Below are 19,747 nucleotides of genomic sequence, written 5' to 3'. Positions count from 1 at the left end.
AAATTTTGTTTTCTCCATTTATAGTGAACGAAAGCTTGGCTGGGTATAGAAGTCTGGGCTTGCATCCATGGTCTCGTAGTTTCTGCAGTATATCTATCCAGGACCTTCTGGCTTTCATGGTTTCCATAGAGAAATCAGGTGTAAGTCTGATAGGTTTACCTTTATAGGTAACTTGACCTTTTTCCTTTGCAGCTCTTAATATTCTTTCTTTATTCTGTATGTTTTGTGTTTTGATTATTATATGACGAGGAGATGTTTTTTTTTGATCCAGTCGATTTGGTGTTCTGTATGCTTCTTGGACCTTCAAAGGAATATCTTTCTTAAGGTTGGGAAAGTTTTCTTCTATAATTTTATTAAATATATTTTCTGGACCATTGAGCTGTAGATCTTCTCCTTCTTCTATCCCTATTATTCTTAGGTTTGGTCTTTTTATTGTGTCCCAGATTTCCTGAATGTTTTGTGATGAGAATTTGTTGGTTATGCTGTTTTCTTTGATGAGAGTGTTTATTTTCTCTATGGTATCTTCAGTGTCTGAGATTCTTTCTTCTATCTCTTGTAATCTGTTGGTGGTACTTGTCTCTGTAGTTCCTGTTCGTTTATTCAAATTTTCCATCTCCATCCTTCCCTCGGTTTGTGTTTTCTTTATTACTTCCACTTCATTCTTCAAGTCTTGAACCGTTTCCCTTACCTGTTTGATTACTTTTTCTTGTTTCTCTTGGTTTTCTTGGGTATCTTTGAGAGATTTATTCATTTCCTCTACCTTTTTGTTTGTAATCTCTAATTGGTTGTGGCAGTTTTTCACCTCCTGTTTAAGGTCCTCTATTATTTTCATAAAATTCACTTTTGAGTCGAATTCTTCTAATTCTTCTGGATTAGGGTGTACACTTCTCATTTCGGGATTCCTGGATCCTGGTGATGTCACGTTGCCTTTCAAGTTGTTGGGGGAATTCTTGCATTGGCGCCTGCCCATCTTTTCCTTCAAATGGAGCCAGGAGAGGCCTGATGTCTTGGACCAGTCTTTGCTGTGACTAACTCTCTAGGTGTATCTCCTCAGTGTAGGGGCAGGAACCGTTCCCTTCCAGGTGAACTCCTCAACACCAAAACATGGATGCGTGGTATTCCAATGACCCGCGTAAAGAAGGCCGAATGCAAGGGGTCGGGCGGGGTCAAGTAGAACACAGGCGACACTGCAGTACAAGCTGGAGGTGCCTGCGCTCCCTTTCGGGGGTTGCTGAGGCCTGCCCGCTAGGCAGGCACTCACTGCTCTGGTTGGGTATCCTTAGTGTAGGGGCGTTTGTGCTCTCTACCGGGACCGTCCGCCCCAGGATAGTACACACTCACCCGTCCCGATGAAACTTCTGGCACCTACACAGGAACTCCTGGATGCCCCAATGAGCCAGGGACTAAGGGAAGTAGGGCGCAGGCAGAGCAGGTCCAGGAGATCACAAGCAGAGACTGCAACCCCAGCAGCAGGGGCCTGCTTCCCCTGGCGGGGACCTTGAGGCCTGCCCTCTAGTCAGGCCCTCACTACTCTGGGTTGGTAGCCTCAGTGAAAGGGCAGGAAACTGTTCCACAGTAAAGGACCTTGCAGACAAGGCAGGCTTGGGGGTGGGGGTGGGGGGCGGGTGTGTAGGAAAGAAAGCCTTGCAGCAGGAGCTGGGGGGGGGGGGGCGTTTGTGCTCTCTACCGGGACAGTGCGCCCCAGGATAGCACACACTCACCCATCCAGATGGGACTTCTCAGCACCTATGCAGGGATTCCTGGTGGCCCCAATGAGCCAGGGACCAAGGGAAATAGGGGGCAGGGAGAGCAGGTCCAGGAGATCACAAGCAGAGACTGCAACCCCAGCAGCAGGGGCCTGCTTCCCCTGGCGGGGACCTTGAGGCCTGCCCTCTAGTCAGGCACTCACTGGTCTGGGCTGGTAGCCTTAGTGAAAGGGCAGGAAACTGTTCCACAGCTAAGGACCTTGCAGACAAGGCAGGCTTGGGGGTGGGGGTGGGGGCGGGTGTGTAGGAGAGAAAGCTTTGCAGCAGGAGCTGGGGGAGGGGCGTTTGTGCTCTCTACCGGGACCGTCTGCCCCAGGATAGCACACACTCACCCGTCCCGATGAAACTTCTCGGCACCTACACAGGAACTCCTGGATGCCCCAATGAGCCAGGGACAAAGGGAAGTAGGGCGCAGGCAGAGCAGGTCCAGGAGATCACAGCAGAGACTGCAGCCCCAGCAGCGGGGGCCCGCTTTCCCTGGCGGGGACCTTGAGGCCTGCCCTCTAGTCAGGCCCTCACTACTCTGGGTTGGTAGCCTCAGTGAAAGGGCAGGAAACTGTTCCACAGTAAAGGACCTTGCAGACAAGGCAGGCTTGGGGGTGGGGGTGGGGGGCGGGTGTGTAGGAAAGAAAGCCTTGCAGCAGGAGCTGGGGGGGGGGGCGTTTGTGCTCTCTACCGGGACAGTGCGCCCCAGGATAGCACACACTCACCCATCCAGATGGGACTTCTCAGCACCTATGCAGGGATTCCTGGTGGCCCCAATGAGCCAGGGACCAAGGGAAATAGGGGGCAGGGAGAGCAGGTCCAGGAGATCACAAGCAGAGACTGCAACCCCAGCAGCAGGGGCCTGCTTCCCCTGGCGGGGACCTTGAGGCCTGCCCTCTAGTCAGGCACTCACTGGTCTGGGCTGGTAGCCTTAGTGAAAGGGCAGGAAACTGTCCAGTGTGGGATTTTGACTCTCTTTCAAATAGGAGCAGAATAAAGTTGGTTTATGGGTAACATTTGCTGTCGGACTTCCCAGAAGCCTCAGGTTCCTTATCTATAAGAAGGCAATAATGGAGGTTGCTCTTTGCTATGAGGTCGCTTGAGAACCAAACAAGGCACAAGACAGGAAAATCATTTTGAAAACAGGAAATGGTGGTAGGAACCAGAAAGGGAATGAGCGTTGTATGTATAGGAGTATGGGGCCCCATAGGGGCACAGTGAGGGTGGTGTCCTTAGATTGTCTGTCTTGCCATTAATTGTAACAGAGGGAAATCGGATGATAATATAACTTGTACAAGAATCCTTCTCAATGTAGAAAGAGAACCAGACTATAGATACACATTGAAAATATTTAGAATATAGCGTATGATTGTAAGGAATGCAGATGTGATGTTTTAGAAGCTGGAATGGACTCTTGGGGACAGATTTGGAGGTGGTGAAAGACTGCCATTCCACACTCAGGTAGCCATGTTCTAACCCAGGGCACTAGGAAGCTGTGGCCATCACGGCCCTTCCTTGAGAAGTGGCTAAAGGAGGGAGACGTAAGGTCATTGGAGCTCTGTAGTCATTTGCTGATGGAGCCATTTGCCTTCTGAATCCCAGTTCCTATACACTCTGAGGTCACCCCTGTGTGCAAGAGAATCACTTGGTCAAGGTGGCCCAGCTTTGTACATGAAGTCAGCCTCACAGAATGGCTGATACTTGCTCCTGTCTCTTCCCTTCTCCATCCCATCGTGTTGTGGTGAGCACTGGAGTTGAGTCTGAGTGCTTGCTGCTGAATTCTGCTCAGGGAGCTGATTTAGCCTAAGAGAGCCACCACTCAAATTCCCTAGCTAGCTCGCAGCTGCCAGGCCTGAGAGAGCTGCCACTCTGCTTAACAAGGGAAGAACCTATGTTGGGGTCAGAAGAGTTAACCAATCATCCAGCGAGTCCCCCAGCTTCTCGAGGGATGTCATGTGCATTCCCTGACCTTTCAGGGCTCAGATTTCTCTCCTATAAACCTGAAACCACAGGAATGCTGCACAGGGAAATACGTTAGTGGAAAGTCTTGGCCCTTTAAGGAAAGGCTTAAATTTAAAAAGAAATACTTCAAGAAGGGCTGGGGGTTAGAGGGTCATCTCTAGCGACTGCATCGATGGTCTTTGTCACCACTTGCCTCACCCAACAGTCTTCCAGCACCTGCTGAACATCTGCCAGGCTTCAAGCACTGGCAGATGTGTCAAGATACAAGACTAGGGCTGGTTCTCAGGAAACTCAGGCCACTGGGAGAAAAAAACATTGGAAGACAGGATAATGCTGTTTTTCATAGAGCTACATAGAGAACCCAGCCCACTACCATAGCCATCAGCCTTCTTTAATCAGACCAAGAGTATGAAGAAATATGAACAGCATCCTGTTGTGTCTCCAAGGAGCCTTAAAGGTGGTCGGGGTCTCTACATGTTACCCCCATAAGCAATCAAAGCTGCTCCGGCCAGTGGCCGATGTGGCCTGGCCACATTCAGCCCTCCTGCTTCATTCCTCTGGGATCCCTGCACGCTTAAATTAAGAACTTGACTCTGTAAGATCCACAGTGCCTACTCTGCTTTAAAATGTTTGCTGTTTCGTAGTAGTCCAGTCCAGAAGGGCTTTGTATCAAGGATCAAAGTCTTCGACAGTCTGGGAGAAGTAGCTTAGAAATCTAGCTTTGAAGCCGAGGGCTTACAGTTGAAAGAGCGGCACACAGCTAGAAGATTCACAAATTTTCCCCAACAGGGAGTTAGGCATCATCCTGGCCAACAAGATGACCCACATCTGCCCTCATGAGAACAGTGGGTACCAGGACCCTGACCCAAAGCCACTGAGCTGGAGCCCTGTGTCCCTTCCCATATCTCAGATCTTGACTTGCCGCACAAAGACTCCTCTGAGGTGACTCTTGCGGCACCTTTGGGCCTCCCCAGGGGAGTCACGTATGGTTGTCTGGTTAATTAGCATACAGAGAAGCAGGTGCACTTAGGGCATTTTCATGCATACCTTGTTTTGTGTGATTCCCCTTTCCACACTCCTATCCCGCATCTCCCTGCCACCCCCACACCCTCTGTCCCCTGTACTTCCTTCCCTTCTCATATGTCATATATTATTCCCCACTCACTGACTTCCCGTAAAACCCATTTTGTCCTTTCTTGTGGGACTCTAGTTTCCCAGTCTTTGCCCACGTTTCTTCCCACCCAAATCCATGGCTCAAATCTAGGGTGCGGGAGAGAGAATGCAATATTTATCTTCACATGGTTACCTTGAGTTAAATGTTTTGAAAAACACTTCTAAAAACAGCCTGAAGCTGAGGCTACCCTCCAGGAGTAGAAAAAGTGGCCCTGAAACTGGTCAGTGTATAAAAGAAATCCCCACCACCACCCCTCATTTGTTTCTCAGTAAAAAGAAGCTATTGGGTGCCACTGCAGAGGGACATGCTGGGTTCTTGGATCAAGTGGGTATAATGCCAAGGAACACCATGTGCGGACAGTGCTGCAGAAAGACAGAAGGTCAAATCCAGCTCATATCTTAGGATGCTTGTCCATAATGGCTGGAGTATAAGCAAAGTCTTGAGTTGCCTGCTCAGGAGCAGGGACTCTTACCACTCACTGGGTCACCCTGCCCCAGGCTGAAAGGCCTTCCTCGATTATGGTAGTTGTTACTGCTCCTTATCAGAATGTTCCTGGTGTGATATTTGCTTGTAACCCACGCATGTCCTCCCATATACCTCAAACCATCTTGAGACTCATTATAATACCTAATGTCATGCAAATGTCATGTAAATAGTTGTTTCACCATATTGCTTAGGGAATGATGACAGAGAAAGAGGTCTGCCTATGAATGTTCAACACAGATACATTCTTTCTGTGAATATTCCTGATCCTCGGTGGGTGGCATGTATGGGTACAGAATGTACAGGCAGAATGGACAGACCCTGCTCATTGTTTTCTACCATAGTTTAAAATTGTTAATTGAAATATATGCCAGTTTATACTAAAACCCCTGTGGTTTTCAGAATAGTCACGAATGGTAGCAGCAGTACCCGTCTACATTCAGAATCTTCCATGGTGCGTGAACGGAGCCCATCTGCGTCCCTCCACACTCCTCACCCACGCTTTTCTCTCTGACCTTCCACAGACTGCCTGACTTCTCTCGTGCATGCTCCTCTAGTCACAAGCCTCCCCAAGCTGAAAAGCCCAGCTTTGCCTTGCCAGTCCTTCAAAGGGACATGCAAGGATTGTGCTGGCCTCTGAATAGGAGTAGGCACTAGCTTCAGCAAGGGGAGGAGGACCAGAGTCACCTTGGAGATGAGAACTGTGCCAGCACTGGCCAAGTTCCCCAATAGGCCCCCTCCAGCTTGCTTTGTGCTTCAGGGGTCCCTGCCGCAGCACCTTGGTAATGTCTGGAACTCTCATGGGCTCTCCTCCATCAGAGTTCCATAGAGGGCCTCAGAAAAGCAGACAGGGACATTGTCTCTCCTGAGAGCCATCACAGGTAGCAAGTGGCTGAGGACAAGCAGTCACATACACCCAAGGGCTCTGAATAAGCCAGCAGACCTCTGCCCATCGTGTGAAGACTTTTCTAGTTCCAGCGTGTCTCATCCTTTCCTGGACTATTTCCTTTTCCTGTCTTAGGAAATAAAACACGTTAAGGGCTCACCTTGGAGCCAAAGCCTTCACCCTCCCCATCAGCGCTGCCTATGTGGCCTGCTCCTATGCAGGGTGCACAGAGGGAGCATATTTGTAAAACGGGGTGACAGACAGTGAAGAATAACACCTTGATGGGCACAAGAATTTATGCTCCACGCTGCATTTAAATTGCACTGGATGGGAGTCACTGCACCCAGTAAATTGATGGCATGTGTTGGAGGTGGCCATTTGTCCTTCCCTACTGTCTGGAAGGTGAAGATCCTCCACACATAAGGGCTCCTGAGACCATGCCATCCTTACTCCCCCTATCTTCATTGAAAATAAGAACATGGTGGGCACTGCACAGGGGGTCTTGGTCCAGTGTTCACACCCAAGCAAGTCTGTCTCCATGCCCATGACAACCTGGGAGGAGCCACGCTGGAGGAGTGGAGGGGATTCAAGGAGACCCCAGGTTGTTTGTTATGGTCCAAGTGAGGGAAGCAGCCATCTCTGGTACTCCCTGGGTGGCTTGGCTGCCAGGATCTACTTTCTTTTCAGAGATGTGCTAGGTCATCATCTCATGGAGATGCTGAGGGCCCCACATCAACGCTGTGGAAGACGTTGTGTGCATAGGGCCATTGTTTCACCTGCTCCGCTCCTCCCCTTAGCAGTGTGGACAAGTTGAGCAGAGAGGCCTCCCATGGAGTCCAAGCTGCCTAGTCCAATGTCCCCAATAAATCAACCAAAGTCCTCCTCCATCAGCAGAGTCTTCTCCCTGCAGGAGAGCACATGGCCATACCTGTTTGGAGTGATCGTTGTTCCTGCCTTGGTCCAGCTGGCAAGCCTGCCATTTCTCCCTGAGAGCCCACGCTACCTCCTCCTTGAAAAGGATGACGAGGCAGGAGCCATGAGAGGTGGGTCCTTTGCTTCTATCACACAGTGCCCGCCTATGCCTGGATCTCAGCAGGGTGCTATGCTGAGGACCAGGAAGCCGGACAGGGAAAGCAGCATCTTTGCAAGCACCATGGTGGGTGCTGTGGGACAGTCGCTCTCTTTGCCTCCCCGCCTGCAGACACTGGTCAGATAGCAGAGGCTCTGGAATGTGAAGACAGTGACTGAAGAGAGGCTAAGAGATCTGATTCCAGAAAGCAACTGGGCTTGATGGAAAAAATCAAGTCCTCTCCTGGAAACATGGTACATCTTGACTTGGGAAAACTCCTCTCCGCCTGCCCAGCTGAGACAGGGACCTTGGGGAAGGCATCAGTTCTGTAGAGTCAGAATGGGCAGTGTGGAATTCAGGGAGTGAAGCTCTGCAGTCTTGTTTCACAGCCCAGCACATGTGTGTGTGCATGTGTGTGTGTATGTATGCATGTGTGTGTTTAGTATATACATGCATGCGTGTGTGTATGTATGCGTGTGTGTTTAGTATATACATGCATGCGTGTGTGTATGTATGCATGTGTGTGTGTGTTTAGTATATACATGCATGCGTGTGTGTCTGTATGCATGTGTGTGTTTAGTATATACATTTTATATACATTTTAAGTCATAAAACCTGATAAATACTATACCTCCACGTGACAAAAAGAACAAAGCTACTGAGATCCTGGCCTTGGGTTGAAATAGAATAATGAGATCTGCATTTCTATTAATAACAGTAACAATTTCACTCCAGATGTTCAGCAAACAATTGACTTTTGACATGCTGGGTGTTCTGTCAGGCAGTGGGAAAGACGGGAGCATGAGATGGCGTCCCTGCCCTCCTGGAGTGACCTGGGTGGTCTGTTAGGATGGACAGACATGTCTGAGGGTAACGAGCCTAAGTAGTGTGCTACTCGCCAAGCCTGTGCGAGGCCTTGTGTTCAATCTCCAGTTCTCCAAACAAAACTGAAGTCCAGGTGGAGCATGCATGCAATCCCAATATTCTGAAGGCTGAGGCAGGAGGATCCCCATGAGTTCAAGGCCAGTCTAGGCTACAGAGTGAGATTCTGTCTTAATAGGAAAAAGATGGAGAGACACTATCTATGAGTGGCCCATCTGTACTGGGCAGTCACCTGGGTTAGCTCATTAGATCCTATTAACCATAGGAAACCAATCATACTTCTAGTCCTCCTTACAGCAAAGGCAAAGACAGAAGCTGAGCGTCAGGACACTTGGCCAATGACTCAGAGAAGCCAATGGTAGCATTGAACTTGAACCAAATGCATACTACATATCCTGGCTCTTTACTTGATACTGGGCAAGAAATACACTTGTTCAGTCTGTTGAAAACATTGTGGGACAGGGTCTTGTAACAGTCAGCTATTCCATTAATGCTGCATAACAAATGCCTCAAAACTCAAGATAGCAGCATTTGTTATTGCTGATGAGTCCAGAGAACAGCTGTGTGGCTCTGTTAATCTATAGGATTTGGACTTGAAATCCTTCCTAGAGTAAACTGAGGTACAGTTACCTATCCAGTGGCCAGCAGTCTGACCAAGGGTGGCCACAGCTCTTCTCCACATGGCTCATCCTCCAGCAAATCAGCTCAAGAATATGTTCATGGAGATCACCAGTCTCTGAAACAGGAAGTGGGAAATGCATGCATATTTTTAATATCCTAATCTGAAATCACATGACCGAGTTTGGAGTCAGTGGGAGGAGGCTCTATGCACACTCAGAGGGTAAAAGACACATGACATAGAAAGCTCATGGATGTAATAGGTCCCGTAGGCCCTTTCAGACATTTCCACGCAACCATTTTTAGTTCACAGTGGCCAAGGATCAAGCTCTTGGTCTTAGTTATTTAAGAGGCACTGAGCCTAAAACTGGGGACAAGAGTGAAACAGGATTTTTTTAGGCTACCAACCAGCTCCCAAATCATGACACATGGAAACATTATTAGCTGTGAATGTTTGGCCTTACCTTAGCTCTTATTTTGATCTATTTCTCTTTATCTACACTTTGACTTGGGACTTTTAAACTTTCTTTTACTATAACTTACTTTCCTGCTGTCTCCATGTTGGCTGGCTGGCTGGCTTCTGACCCTGAGTATGTCTCTTCTTCTTCTCCTTCTTCTCCTTCTTCTTCTTCTTCTTCTTCTTCTTCTTCTTCTTCTTCTTCTTCTTCTTCTTCTTCTTCTTCTTCTTCTTCTTCTTCTCTCTTTTGCCTAGATTTCTTCTACTTACTCTCTGTGCCCACCAGCCCTGCCTATCGCTCTCCTGCCTAACTAGCTATTGGCCGTTTGGCTTTTTATTAGACCAATCAGGTGCCTTAGGCAGACAAGGTGAAACAAATGCAACACATCTTTACACAATTAAACAAACACAACATAACCAAACATAACACATCCTTCTATCATTAAATTAACATTCCGCAACACAAGAGCCTAAACCCATCCCAAGAAAGAGGATATTTTATTAACTGAGTAGAAATGAAATGTCATCATGGGAAATGTGATGGGCAGATAGATGTCCCAGAGATTAGGACCAGGGAGGGCTCTGTGATAAAGATCCTCTAGTTACCATCTTCTAAAGAGGCTGCCATCACCCTTGCATTCCAGCCAGGAGAGAACAAGCGAGGAGGAGGGATTCAGAATTCCCTGTGACCGTGTCTCTTCTGCTCATGTCCCCTTGGACAGAACGTGATCTCACAGCCTGTCCTCCCTGCTGCAGAGCCTGGGAATGTAATTCTTCAGCCATCTGTTACTACAATGTCAGGGGCTGCTCCAAAGGAAGAGGGCAATGAGTGGTGGCGCCCAGCTGCTGCCACACTCTGTCCTATAGACAGAGAGTGGGAGTGGCTGGGTGACTGAGACCAGCTGCACGAACCACGTTCCACGAACAAGCTCCAGAGTTTGATAGCTTGTGGGTTTATATAAGCAGCCATGGGAAGTATAATAAGAAATGGAGATGAGTTGGTGCATGAAGAAAATGCCTTGAAAGTTGGATGACAAACTGCCAGCGTGCGTGAGCTAAGGGAAAGCCCTGAGGTTGCTGGGAACTGCCTGCATGCATCATTCATGGAAGGACAGTCAGGGAGATGGAACAGCAGGACAGGCATGCACACACCATGCTGCATCCTTTAAAGCAGAGCATTGAGACCAACAGCTGTACCTATTCTGTGCCTTCATCTATTTCTACCTCAGCATGGAGGATCCGTGCAGTTCTGACTATCTGGGCCTCAGTCCTAACCCTCCCAGAGGAGCTGGACTCTGCTTTCAAACAAACTGTTTCAATGGTCCGAGCAAAGCTTGTATTATCAGCTCGCTTAGGGCATGAGAGGAGGAGCAGAGAGGTAGAAACACTAAAGCTTGGTGTGTTGGTGCAGTGTTGGTGGTACAGTAGTGAGCATATCTGCCTTCCAAAGCCTAGTGTGGTCATCAGGTGGCCAGTGCTGGGACAGTGTCTGCTCTCATCACCCCACGTACACACGATGTCTCCATCTCCTCCATGGCCTGCTCCCTCTAAGCAGGTGAAAGTGGCACCTTTCTGACCACTGACTGACCCCTCCTGTGGCTCAGCACCCAAGCCTCTCTGAGCCTTGAACTCTGCCGTATAAACAAGGGGAATATGAACTCTCAGCGAGTCTTCCAGCTCTACAAATGACCCCCACTGTTGTGACGTCCTCATGGTGCTAGCGTGGACGGCAGAAAAGTGATCTCCACCATCCCTTCTTGAAAAGGGCTCTCTACTTTCTGCTTCCCAGACCCTGAGCCTGCCGTAAAGGCATGGTGCATACATCAGTCTTCGCACCCCTGAGACTAGATACCCAATACAAACAACCTAAGGAGAAAGCCAGTTTCAGAGGTCGCTGTCTATCATAGCAAAGCAATTCACACTGTGATGAACAGGAACCAGAGCTGAGCCTTCCCAGGGAGGGAGGGGTCAGGACAAGAGACAGCTCCCAAAGGCACACCTGATGGCGGCCCACTTCTCCCAGCCAGGCCCCACCTTCCACACTCCCACCTTGTCACATTTTAATTCCATCAATGGATTAAACTGTTCACCATCTCAGAGCCCTCCTGATTTAGTCCTCGGAGACACACCCGGAGTGAGCTGTGTTAGTCCCCTGGGTGGTCTCAACCCCACCCCGCTAACAGTCAAGATTAAAGGTGGCACAAGACGAAGGAATGAAGGTCATCAATTGAACTGAGGCTGCCAATCAGCTTGATTCGGACTGGAAGAGGGTCGGCCTAAGAGGGGACAGTGCCATCACAAGGATCCTTCTAGAAAGTAGAACTGGAGGCAGAGGGAGAACAAGAGGGATGTCGCATGAGAAGGACTTGGCTGAAGGAGGCTGGCTTTCAAGATGTCAGGATGAGGCTGTGAGGCAGGCAACACAGGCATTTAGGAACGGTCAAGGAGGCTCACCTGCGTGCCCCATCTGTGGCACTGAGCCCACTGGGTTAATTGTGTAACTCGCATGAAGAATGTCCAACCTGGCTTTGACAATGGCTGGGCCACAGGACTTGTCATTTTTCCGGGAAGAATCACCAAGTACCTTGGAGCTTCCTGGCAGCTAGAGAAAAAGAACAAATTGGTTTCTCCGTTGGCTCTCTCGTCAATGTCCCAGGCCACAGAACCCCGAGGATAAGATCAGGAGCAAAGCCAGACAGCTGAGCCTTGAGCCTGTAGTCGGAAAGAGAGGTCGTCAGGAACCTGATGCTCTCACAGATCAGAATAGTGTCACCCTGTGCCAAGAGCCACAGGAGAGCAGCCCTGGGTCCCAAGGGAGAGCTTCCTGAAGGAGATGGTAGCTGAGTGGGCAGGGGGATCATTGGCATGAACCAGGTGAAGACAGCCATGGAATGTGTGCAGTTAGGTCGGTGCCAAACCTGTGGACATGCATGGCTGGATCAAGCACCTGCAGACCAGGGAGGAATTGTGTGCATTTAACTGATTTAAACCAGTATTCCTGCTCAAGCCTCCTGTAGCTGTCATTCACGAAGGGGGGCAATCCTCACATGCACCCCAGCTCAGAATGGCCCTCCAGGAGCGTGCTAGTTCTGCCTCCATTACGTTCATTGTAATCCTTCCTGAAGATAGCCATATAGCCAGCTGTCACATGACTGCCCAGGTCACACAGGAACAGAGGTAGAGGTGCAGTAGAACCCAGCTCTCCCATCCTGCAGGAGGGTGTGGCCATCATGATACTTTTTGCACTTAAAGTAACACCTATGATATGAATGTCATCAGCGGCCATCCCAGGGCAGGGGGAATTTCCTCGCAGGGAAAGCAATAGTCAGACCCCCTGCAGTCCCAGAGGAAGAGGGCTTTCCCTCTGTTTAGAGGTGGCCCTAAATGCGTGTACAGGGGACATGATAGTGCAGAAGTGGGTCATCTTGTCTCTGACCACCTCCTGCCACTACCATCGCTTGACCTGAGCTCACATCACCCACACAGACTCACGGCAGTGCAAGGGTGGAAATTCCCATGCCCCTGTGGGTCTGGATCCCTCAGCTCCTTGTTCTCCTAATGTTAAACGGTGGTGAGCGCAGAGCTGACAGTGGTCTGTGTGGCTCATATGCCTCCCCAGCACTGTCTCTCTCTAGCTTCCTGCTGGCAGCAGCAGTGACCCTGCCTCATGCTTCCCTTAGTTGGTAGGTGTCTGTGTCCTGCTCCCACCACACAACAGCGTGAAGCTAAGTGGAACCAGGTCTCCTCTCAGCCTTTCTGTTCTATGGGATTTTCTCATGTTCTATGGGATTTTCTCATGTTCTATGGGATTTTCTCATGTTCTATGGGGTTTTCTCATGTTCTATGGGATTTTCTCATGTTCTATAGGGTTTTCTCATGTTCTATGGTGTTTTCTCATGTTCTATGGTGTTTTCTCATGTTCTATGGGGTTTTCTCATGTTCTATAGGGTTTTCTCATGTTCTATGGGGTTTTCTCATGTTCTATGGTATTGGGATTGTCTCACATTCTTTGGAGGTGTGAGGGAAATGTGATCAGAGAGCTGATTTTCCTGAGGTCGTCTGGGGACTCCCCAAGACCCTGGAGGCCATTGCACATAGCAGCACCCACCTTCCAAGGCTGTTGCAACAGGGCAGGTTGTTCATGGCAGGTGGTAGTTACAGCTAATGTCAGACTCCTGGTTCCACAGGGTTCCGGCTCTTCTTTGGTCACAGCGAGTCTATCTGTGGCACAAGATCTGAATCTCTTAGTAATTCCAGCCCAGAAACTGACTGACTGGGCCCCCCAGGAGACTTCGTTCCAAACAAGGAATGAACATGTTCTCCCTTCTCAAACTCTTTAGTGCTCATGACTAGACCACAGGCAGGAATGGGCAGGGGTGAGAAGTGTGAGAGACTGTTCACTTTCAAACTGAAGAAAGGGTATGGGAAGTGTCCTGGGAGAGGCCAAGGATGGGCTACTCTTCAGTGACAAGGGTGGAGTCATTGAGGGCCATTCTCCACAGGCTATGTCTTTCTGAGATGAGCTGTCAGACACAGGTGGCTGAGACCACTTTTCCCCCTGGAGTCAATGAGTTAAGATGGAAGGTGTCCGTTCTGTCCTCTCTTCTCAGAAACGGACACCTCACCTGCTCCCATCATCCACAGAGGTAGGACACAGTCAGAGACCCCCTTGCCCATCTGTCTTCCTTTTAGATCCTGGGGTCACAGCACTTCTGAGGTAGTCACCATGCCCCTGTGTGCTTGTGGGGTGTAGCACCCATGGTCCCCAAAGCCAGTCCATCCTTAGTCATGTGAGTCAGGAAGTTCCTATGCTGGGCCTCACAGCAGAGTTCCTGCTCATGACTTTGTTCTGCTCTTACCAAGGACAGCAAGTGCCCTACCTATACCTAGCCTCTGCCAAGAATGTTCCAAGGTTCATAGTGCATCCAAGAGCTTCCAGTGCTGACAGGGCAGGGTGAGGACAGAGCCCCACAGTGGCTGACACTTAGCTACAGCGTGCACCTCGACACCTCCCTGTACAGTTTCCGGTACCCCAGGCCTCCCTTATCCAGAGACAGAGGCAGAAGGAAACAATCTTCCTCACGGGCTCTCGGTGGAAAAGTCGCAATCCCAGACATCCTGCTTCACGTTTCTGGGTACAGAACAGTTCGTGCTAAATTTAGATCACAGAACTCACACTGATGAAACCGACAGCAGGGGTTGCATGAGCAAAAGCCAAGAGTGCCTCCTGGTCCAGGACTCAGGATGCAAAATAGCATTGAGAAAGTGAGGAGGAGAAGAGAGGAGAACAAAGGGTAAGACAGTATTCTAAGGTCTGGCTCCAAGTTCTTGTTAGAGACGGAAGGTTTGCATGCCCATAAATTCATATATTGAGGCCCTAAGTTCCAGCATGATGACATTCAGAAGCCAGGCTCTGGGAGGTGATTAGGTTAAATGGGGTCATGAAGGTGGGGCCCAAGGATACTATTAGTGTCTTTAGAAGAGATACAAGAGTGTTCATTCTCTCAGTGTATGTGTGTGTGTGTGTGTGTGTCTGTCTGTCTGTCTGTCTGTCTGACTTTCTCTCTCCATCTCTGTCTCTGTATCCCTCTGTCTCTATCTCTGTCTGTCTGTCTGTCTGTCTGTCTGTCTATCACATGCACACACACACACACACACACACACACACACACTCATGGAACAGGTGGCCATACATCAGCCCATAGAAGTAACTCAATGGTTCCTTCTGTTCAGACTCCCAGCCTCCAGCTTGTGAGACTGTCTAAGCCCCAGGCTGGCTATTCCTTCCAGCAGCTCCTGTCAACTACGTCAGCTCCCAGGGACTATTTCTGATGCTCAGAAGAGACTTTAGGAGCACCTAGCCCCAGGGATTCTCCTGGTCTCTTCTGTTCCTGGCTCATTTTTCTAATGGCCCACTACAATTGACACCCAGCTGTGAGCACAGATGTGGGCAGACAATTCCTAGTCTTCAGCACACCACTTGTTCTCCATGGCCAGGAGCCCATCCATCCCATGTACAGTGCAGTGTGGATGTGTATGGAGTTAGTTCTCCTCAGATAAGCAGCCAACCTCCATGTAGGGACATCCTGGGAGCTATTCCTGCAGAGGCTGCTCAGTCCAGTGAGACCAACCTGTCTGTCCCAGGCAGGTCCCTTATGACAAGTGTTGTGCTGTTGGCCTTACAGCCTTCACATCACCCTCCTCATGCAGACCAGGCTGTGCTTTCAGGCCAAGTCCCGTCTCTCTTCTCACCTGCAGGATGACAACCCTGACCTTGTCACCTCAGGGGTCAGTCACAGGAGGACTAAATAAAAACAAAAAGTTGCAAAATATGCTGTGTGTGTGTGTGTGTGTGTGTGTGTGAGAGAGAGAGAGAGAGAGAGAGAGAGAGAGAGAGAGAGAACACTCTTGCACTCTTGTCTCTTTTCTAAAGTGATCAAGCAGAAGTCAAATCAGTTGGTAGTAAAACTCACATGGCCTGAAATTTCCATATTCCCGGTGTCAGTCAGTCATCCTGGTGAGATAATAAAAGAAGTTCACTTTTTATATAGACAATTGCAGTTTTGCAAAGCTCACAGAACTTATTTGAATTATTTTATAGTATGGATGAAAAGAAAAACTCATGGGCCGGTGGTGGCACAGGCCTTTAATCCCAGCACTCAGGAGGCAGAGGCAGGCAGATCTCTGTGAGTTCAAGATCAGCCTGGTCTACAGGTTCCAAAGCTACACAGAGAAACCCTGTCTCAAAAACCAAAAAACAAAAACAAAAACAAACCACAAAAAAAAGAAAGAAAAAAAACTAAAAAAAGAAGAAGAAAGAAAAGAAAACTCTTTACAAGATGCTGGGGTTTTTTATCTCTCTTTTTCTCTCTCCCCTTTCATACACACACACACGGAACAGGTGGCCATACACCAGTCCTTGACAGGGTCTCTGTTGTTTTCTTCTGTGTCTGCCAGGGTCGTCTGAGGATCCTGTATCCGCCTCCCATCTTGCCTCAGGAGTGCTGGGCTCACAGACGCACAGTGCCATGTCTGACTTTGCCTGGATTCTGGGTTCTGAACTCAGATCCACCTGCTTTCTTGGCAAGCTCTTTCCTCACTGAGCCATCTCCCCAGCCCTGGTGTTGCTTTAGGCGTACAGCTGCGAGAACTCTCCTTGCTGGTCTGAGGACACTATTTTGACTGCCATACAGAAACATTTCCAAAGACCTCTTTTCATTGCATGATTTTTTTTTTTAAGTACTACTTTTACACTCCTGCAGAAATGCCCCCCTTACCTTGAGGTGTTATTGCTAATTAGTATTATTAATCATTTGTTAATTTTACACTTTCTGCCAGGCATTCTCTCGGCCAATGCCCTTGAAGCTTGCAATGCCTTGGAACTGGATCGCAGGCATTGTCCCCAACTGTGTCACATCTTGGTTGGTGCTGTCACGGTTGGTTTTTAAATCTTCAATTTCTTTGAGGAATTTTTTTCTTTGACTCAGTCTCTTTTGCCCCAGGCTGGCCTCAGATACACTCTATAACTGTGACAAAATATCATGACCAAAGCAGCTCGTGGAAGAACGGGTTTATTGGGGTTTACAGTTCCAGAGGGATGAAAGTCCATCACGTCAGGGAGGCATGGCAGAAAGTGGCAGGTGCAGAAGCTTAGTTTATTTATCAGATTAGTTCAATCAGAAGGCAGAATTATTATCCTCCAATTTGCTAATCATTATCCGAGCCACTGACTAGTAAACTGTACCAAAGCAATGTATCACTATGTGCTGATCACGAAGGAAAACAGTGATTGCTCTGCTAGCTTCTCCACGCTGCAGGGTCTCCCACATTCTCATACAGACCATGAGCTTCCAGGCCCAGTAAAATTGTATAAAGCTCCACAGAGCCTCAACATCTCCTCCTACACCCCTTCACAGCTATGACAATGAAGAGACCTGAGCCTGCATTGGAAGCCCCATGATGTCCTGCTCTTAAATACCAGTCTTGTCAAAGCTCCTATTTTAGAAGTCTTTAACCTTGCACTGTGCAACACCAAGAGCTCAGAGTGTCTCTCTGCACAAAGAACCATTGGGCATGTTCCATGTGATATTCCTTTGTCACTGGAAAGAAGCTTCCTGACCTCTCTGGGCTTTACTCTGCAAGAGGTCAAGAGTATTCAAAGAGAGAAAGTAAGGCTGCCACCACAGTGCAGTGTCACAAGCTGTCAGCTCAGAGCAACTACCTATACATCATCTAACTCTGTCCAGTTCTTCTGGGAACCAGAAGTAGAAAGTCAAAGGACTAGCAGAGCCATACTCCTCTGCTAGCTGGTGATAGTGGACAGAATCCTTACTTCCCCAGCACCCTTAGTATCTCATATCCTCAGTACCCTAGCATCCTCAGTGCTCCTGCATCCTTAGTCCTCCTGCATCCTCAGTACCCTAGCATCTTCAGTGCTCCTGCATCCTCAGTACCCTAGCATCCCCAGTGCTCCTGCATCCTCAGTACCCTAGCATCCTCAGTGCTCCTGCATCCTTAGTCCTCCTGCATCCTCAGTCATCCTGCATTCTCAGTGCTCCTGCATCCTCAGTGCTTCTGCATCCTCAGTGCTCCTGCATCCTCAGTCCTCCTGCATCCTCAATGCTCCTGCATCACCAGTCCTCCTGCATTTTCAGTGTTCCTGCATCCTCAGTCCTTCTGCATCACCAGTCCTCCTGCACCTTCAGTGCTCCTGAATTCTCAGTGCTCCTGCATCCTCAGTGCTCCTGCATCTCCAGTCTTCCTGAATCTTCAGTGTTCCTGCATCCTCAGTCCTCCTGCATCCTCAGTGTTCCTGCGTCCTCAGTCATCCTGCATGTTCAGTGTTCCTGCATCCTCAGTACCCTACCATCCTCATACACTACCATCCTCAGTCCTCCTGCATCCTCAGTGTTCCTGCATCCTCAGTCCTTCTGCATCCTCAGTCTTCCTGCATCCTCGATCCTCCTGCATCCTCAATCTCCAACATACTTAGTCTTCCTGTACTGCCAGTGTTCCCACACCCACAGTGTGCCTTGGGTGGCAGCCGCATCCCCCAGCCCCCTCCATACTTACATTTTCACTGAGACTCAACATCTGTTCTCCAATCTCTTTAGCCTACGAAGACAGGAATCAAATAAACCAGGCCACCCTGGGGTCACCACCACCACCACGCACACCAGGTGGCTGTTTGCAGAGCTCATGTTAACAGGTACCATATGATAACAGGTATACAACTTAAGCCATGACAGAAGGTTACAACATTTGGTACCCACTGTCTAGACAAAGAAAAGGAAGGAAAGGTAGACTAGTCAATGGAGGGATGATGCAGCCAGCACCTGCTGCAATTGCCAGTGTATTGCTACATATATACATATATATATATATATATATATATATATTACAACCAGACCTAGAGTCTTGCACATGCTAGGCAAGGGCTCTATCACTGAGCTTCATCTCCAGCCCCTATTGTGTATTTATAGTGCCTGTACCCCAGTAGGAGCCAGGTAGCATTCTAATGATGTGTGTGCTGGCATTCAGTACTAGCAACCACAACAATACTCTTATGTCCAGTTTCCTGGTAAGAAAGCTGAGGCCCAGAAACTTGAAGGAATTGGTAAAGCCAGGGTTTGAATGTGGTCATGAGGAGGCTTCCGTACTGCTTACTTGTCTGACAGCAGTGTCAGGGGTGAATCATTTACTCTGGGTCATGGTCAGAGGCTACAGTCCATCGTGGCAAGGACGGCATGTGGCAGGAGCATGCAGCTGCTTCTCCCATCTCTGGGGACTAGGAAGCAGAGAGACATGAATGTCAATACTCACCTCACTTTCTTTTTTCCTCCCTTTTCTTCACTCTGGGATTCTAAGCCGTAGAATGGTACAATCTTCTCTCCTCGGTTAAACTTCTTGGGAAACATCCTCAAGGATACATCCAGAAGTGCGTCTCCTAGGTGATTCTAAAGCTGGTCAAGGTGACAGTGGAGACAAACCATCACAGCCCTGGCTTATGTATATCACATGTTTGTACAGTCAGAACATAGACACGAGGGGGCTTTGCAGACACCAAGCCTGAGGAAGAAGTCTCAAGGCAGGGATGGTTTGTCCAGGCCCCACAACTAAGGGGCAGAATCCTGGGATGGCCCCAGCTCTCTGTGTTTTAAATACATGGCGCTGTGTCATGGGGGATGTTTGAAGTGCAGAGTAAGACTGTGATCAATTTCAGTTCTGTTGAGTCTGTGAGACACACATGGATCTGGAAGAGCTCAGCGCTGCAAGTCTGACCCAAGAGGTGCTTGGCAATATCCCGAGGCAAACATCCTACCGTGCACCAATGCCCCCACTGCAGCTACTCAGCCCAAGATGTCCTTGGTACCAAAGTGGAGGTCCCTGTTGTAGGGAAGGGTCTGGATTTACCATCTAAGCCATGCTAACCAACATCACCCTGGCAGCTGTTCTCTGTCAGGTG

At 49.0% G+C, this 19,747-nt stretch overlaps 2 protein-coding genes across 2 annotated transcripts in view; one reads left to right on the top strand and one right to left on the bottom strand.

Annotated features, from left to right (window-relative positions):
* The window catches only part of Slc2a9 (solute carrier family 2 member 9), a 130,307-nt gene that overhangs the window by 60,833 nt on the left and 49,727 nt on the right, over positions 1-19,747 (top strand). The window contains exon 6 of the mRNA XM_057772107.1: positions 7,167-7,299. Within this exon, the coding sequence (XP_057628090.1) occupies positions 7,167-7,299 (133 nt within the window). The remainder of the gene's footprint in view (positions 1-7,166; positions 7,300-19,747) is intronic.
* The window catches only part of Drd5 (dopamine receptor D5), a 79,787-nt gene continuing 79,224 nt past the window's right edge, over positions 19,185-19,747 (bottom strand). The window contains exon 2 of the mRNA XM_057772110.1: positions 19,185-19,244. Within this exon, the coding sequence (XP_057628093.1) occupies positions 19,239-19,244 (6 nt within the window). The 3' untranslated portion in view covers positions 19,185-19,238. The remainder of the gene's footprint in view (positions 19,245-19,747) is intronic.

Source organism: Chionomys nivalis, chromosome 6 (genome assembly GCF_950005125.1).
Source record: "Chionomys nivalis chromosome 6, mChiNiv1.1, whole genome shotgun sequence".
Classification (NCBI taxonomy): domain Eukaryota; kingdom Metazoa; phylum Chordata; class Mammalia; order Rodentia; family Cricetidae; genus Chionomys; species Chionomys nivalis.
The sequence above is the reverse complement of the archived record's forward strand: the minus strand, read 5'-3'. Positions and strand labels throughout refer to the sequence as shown.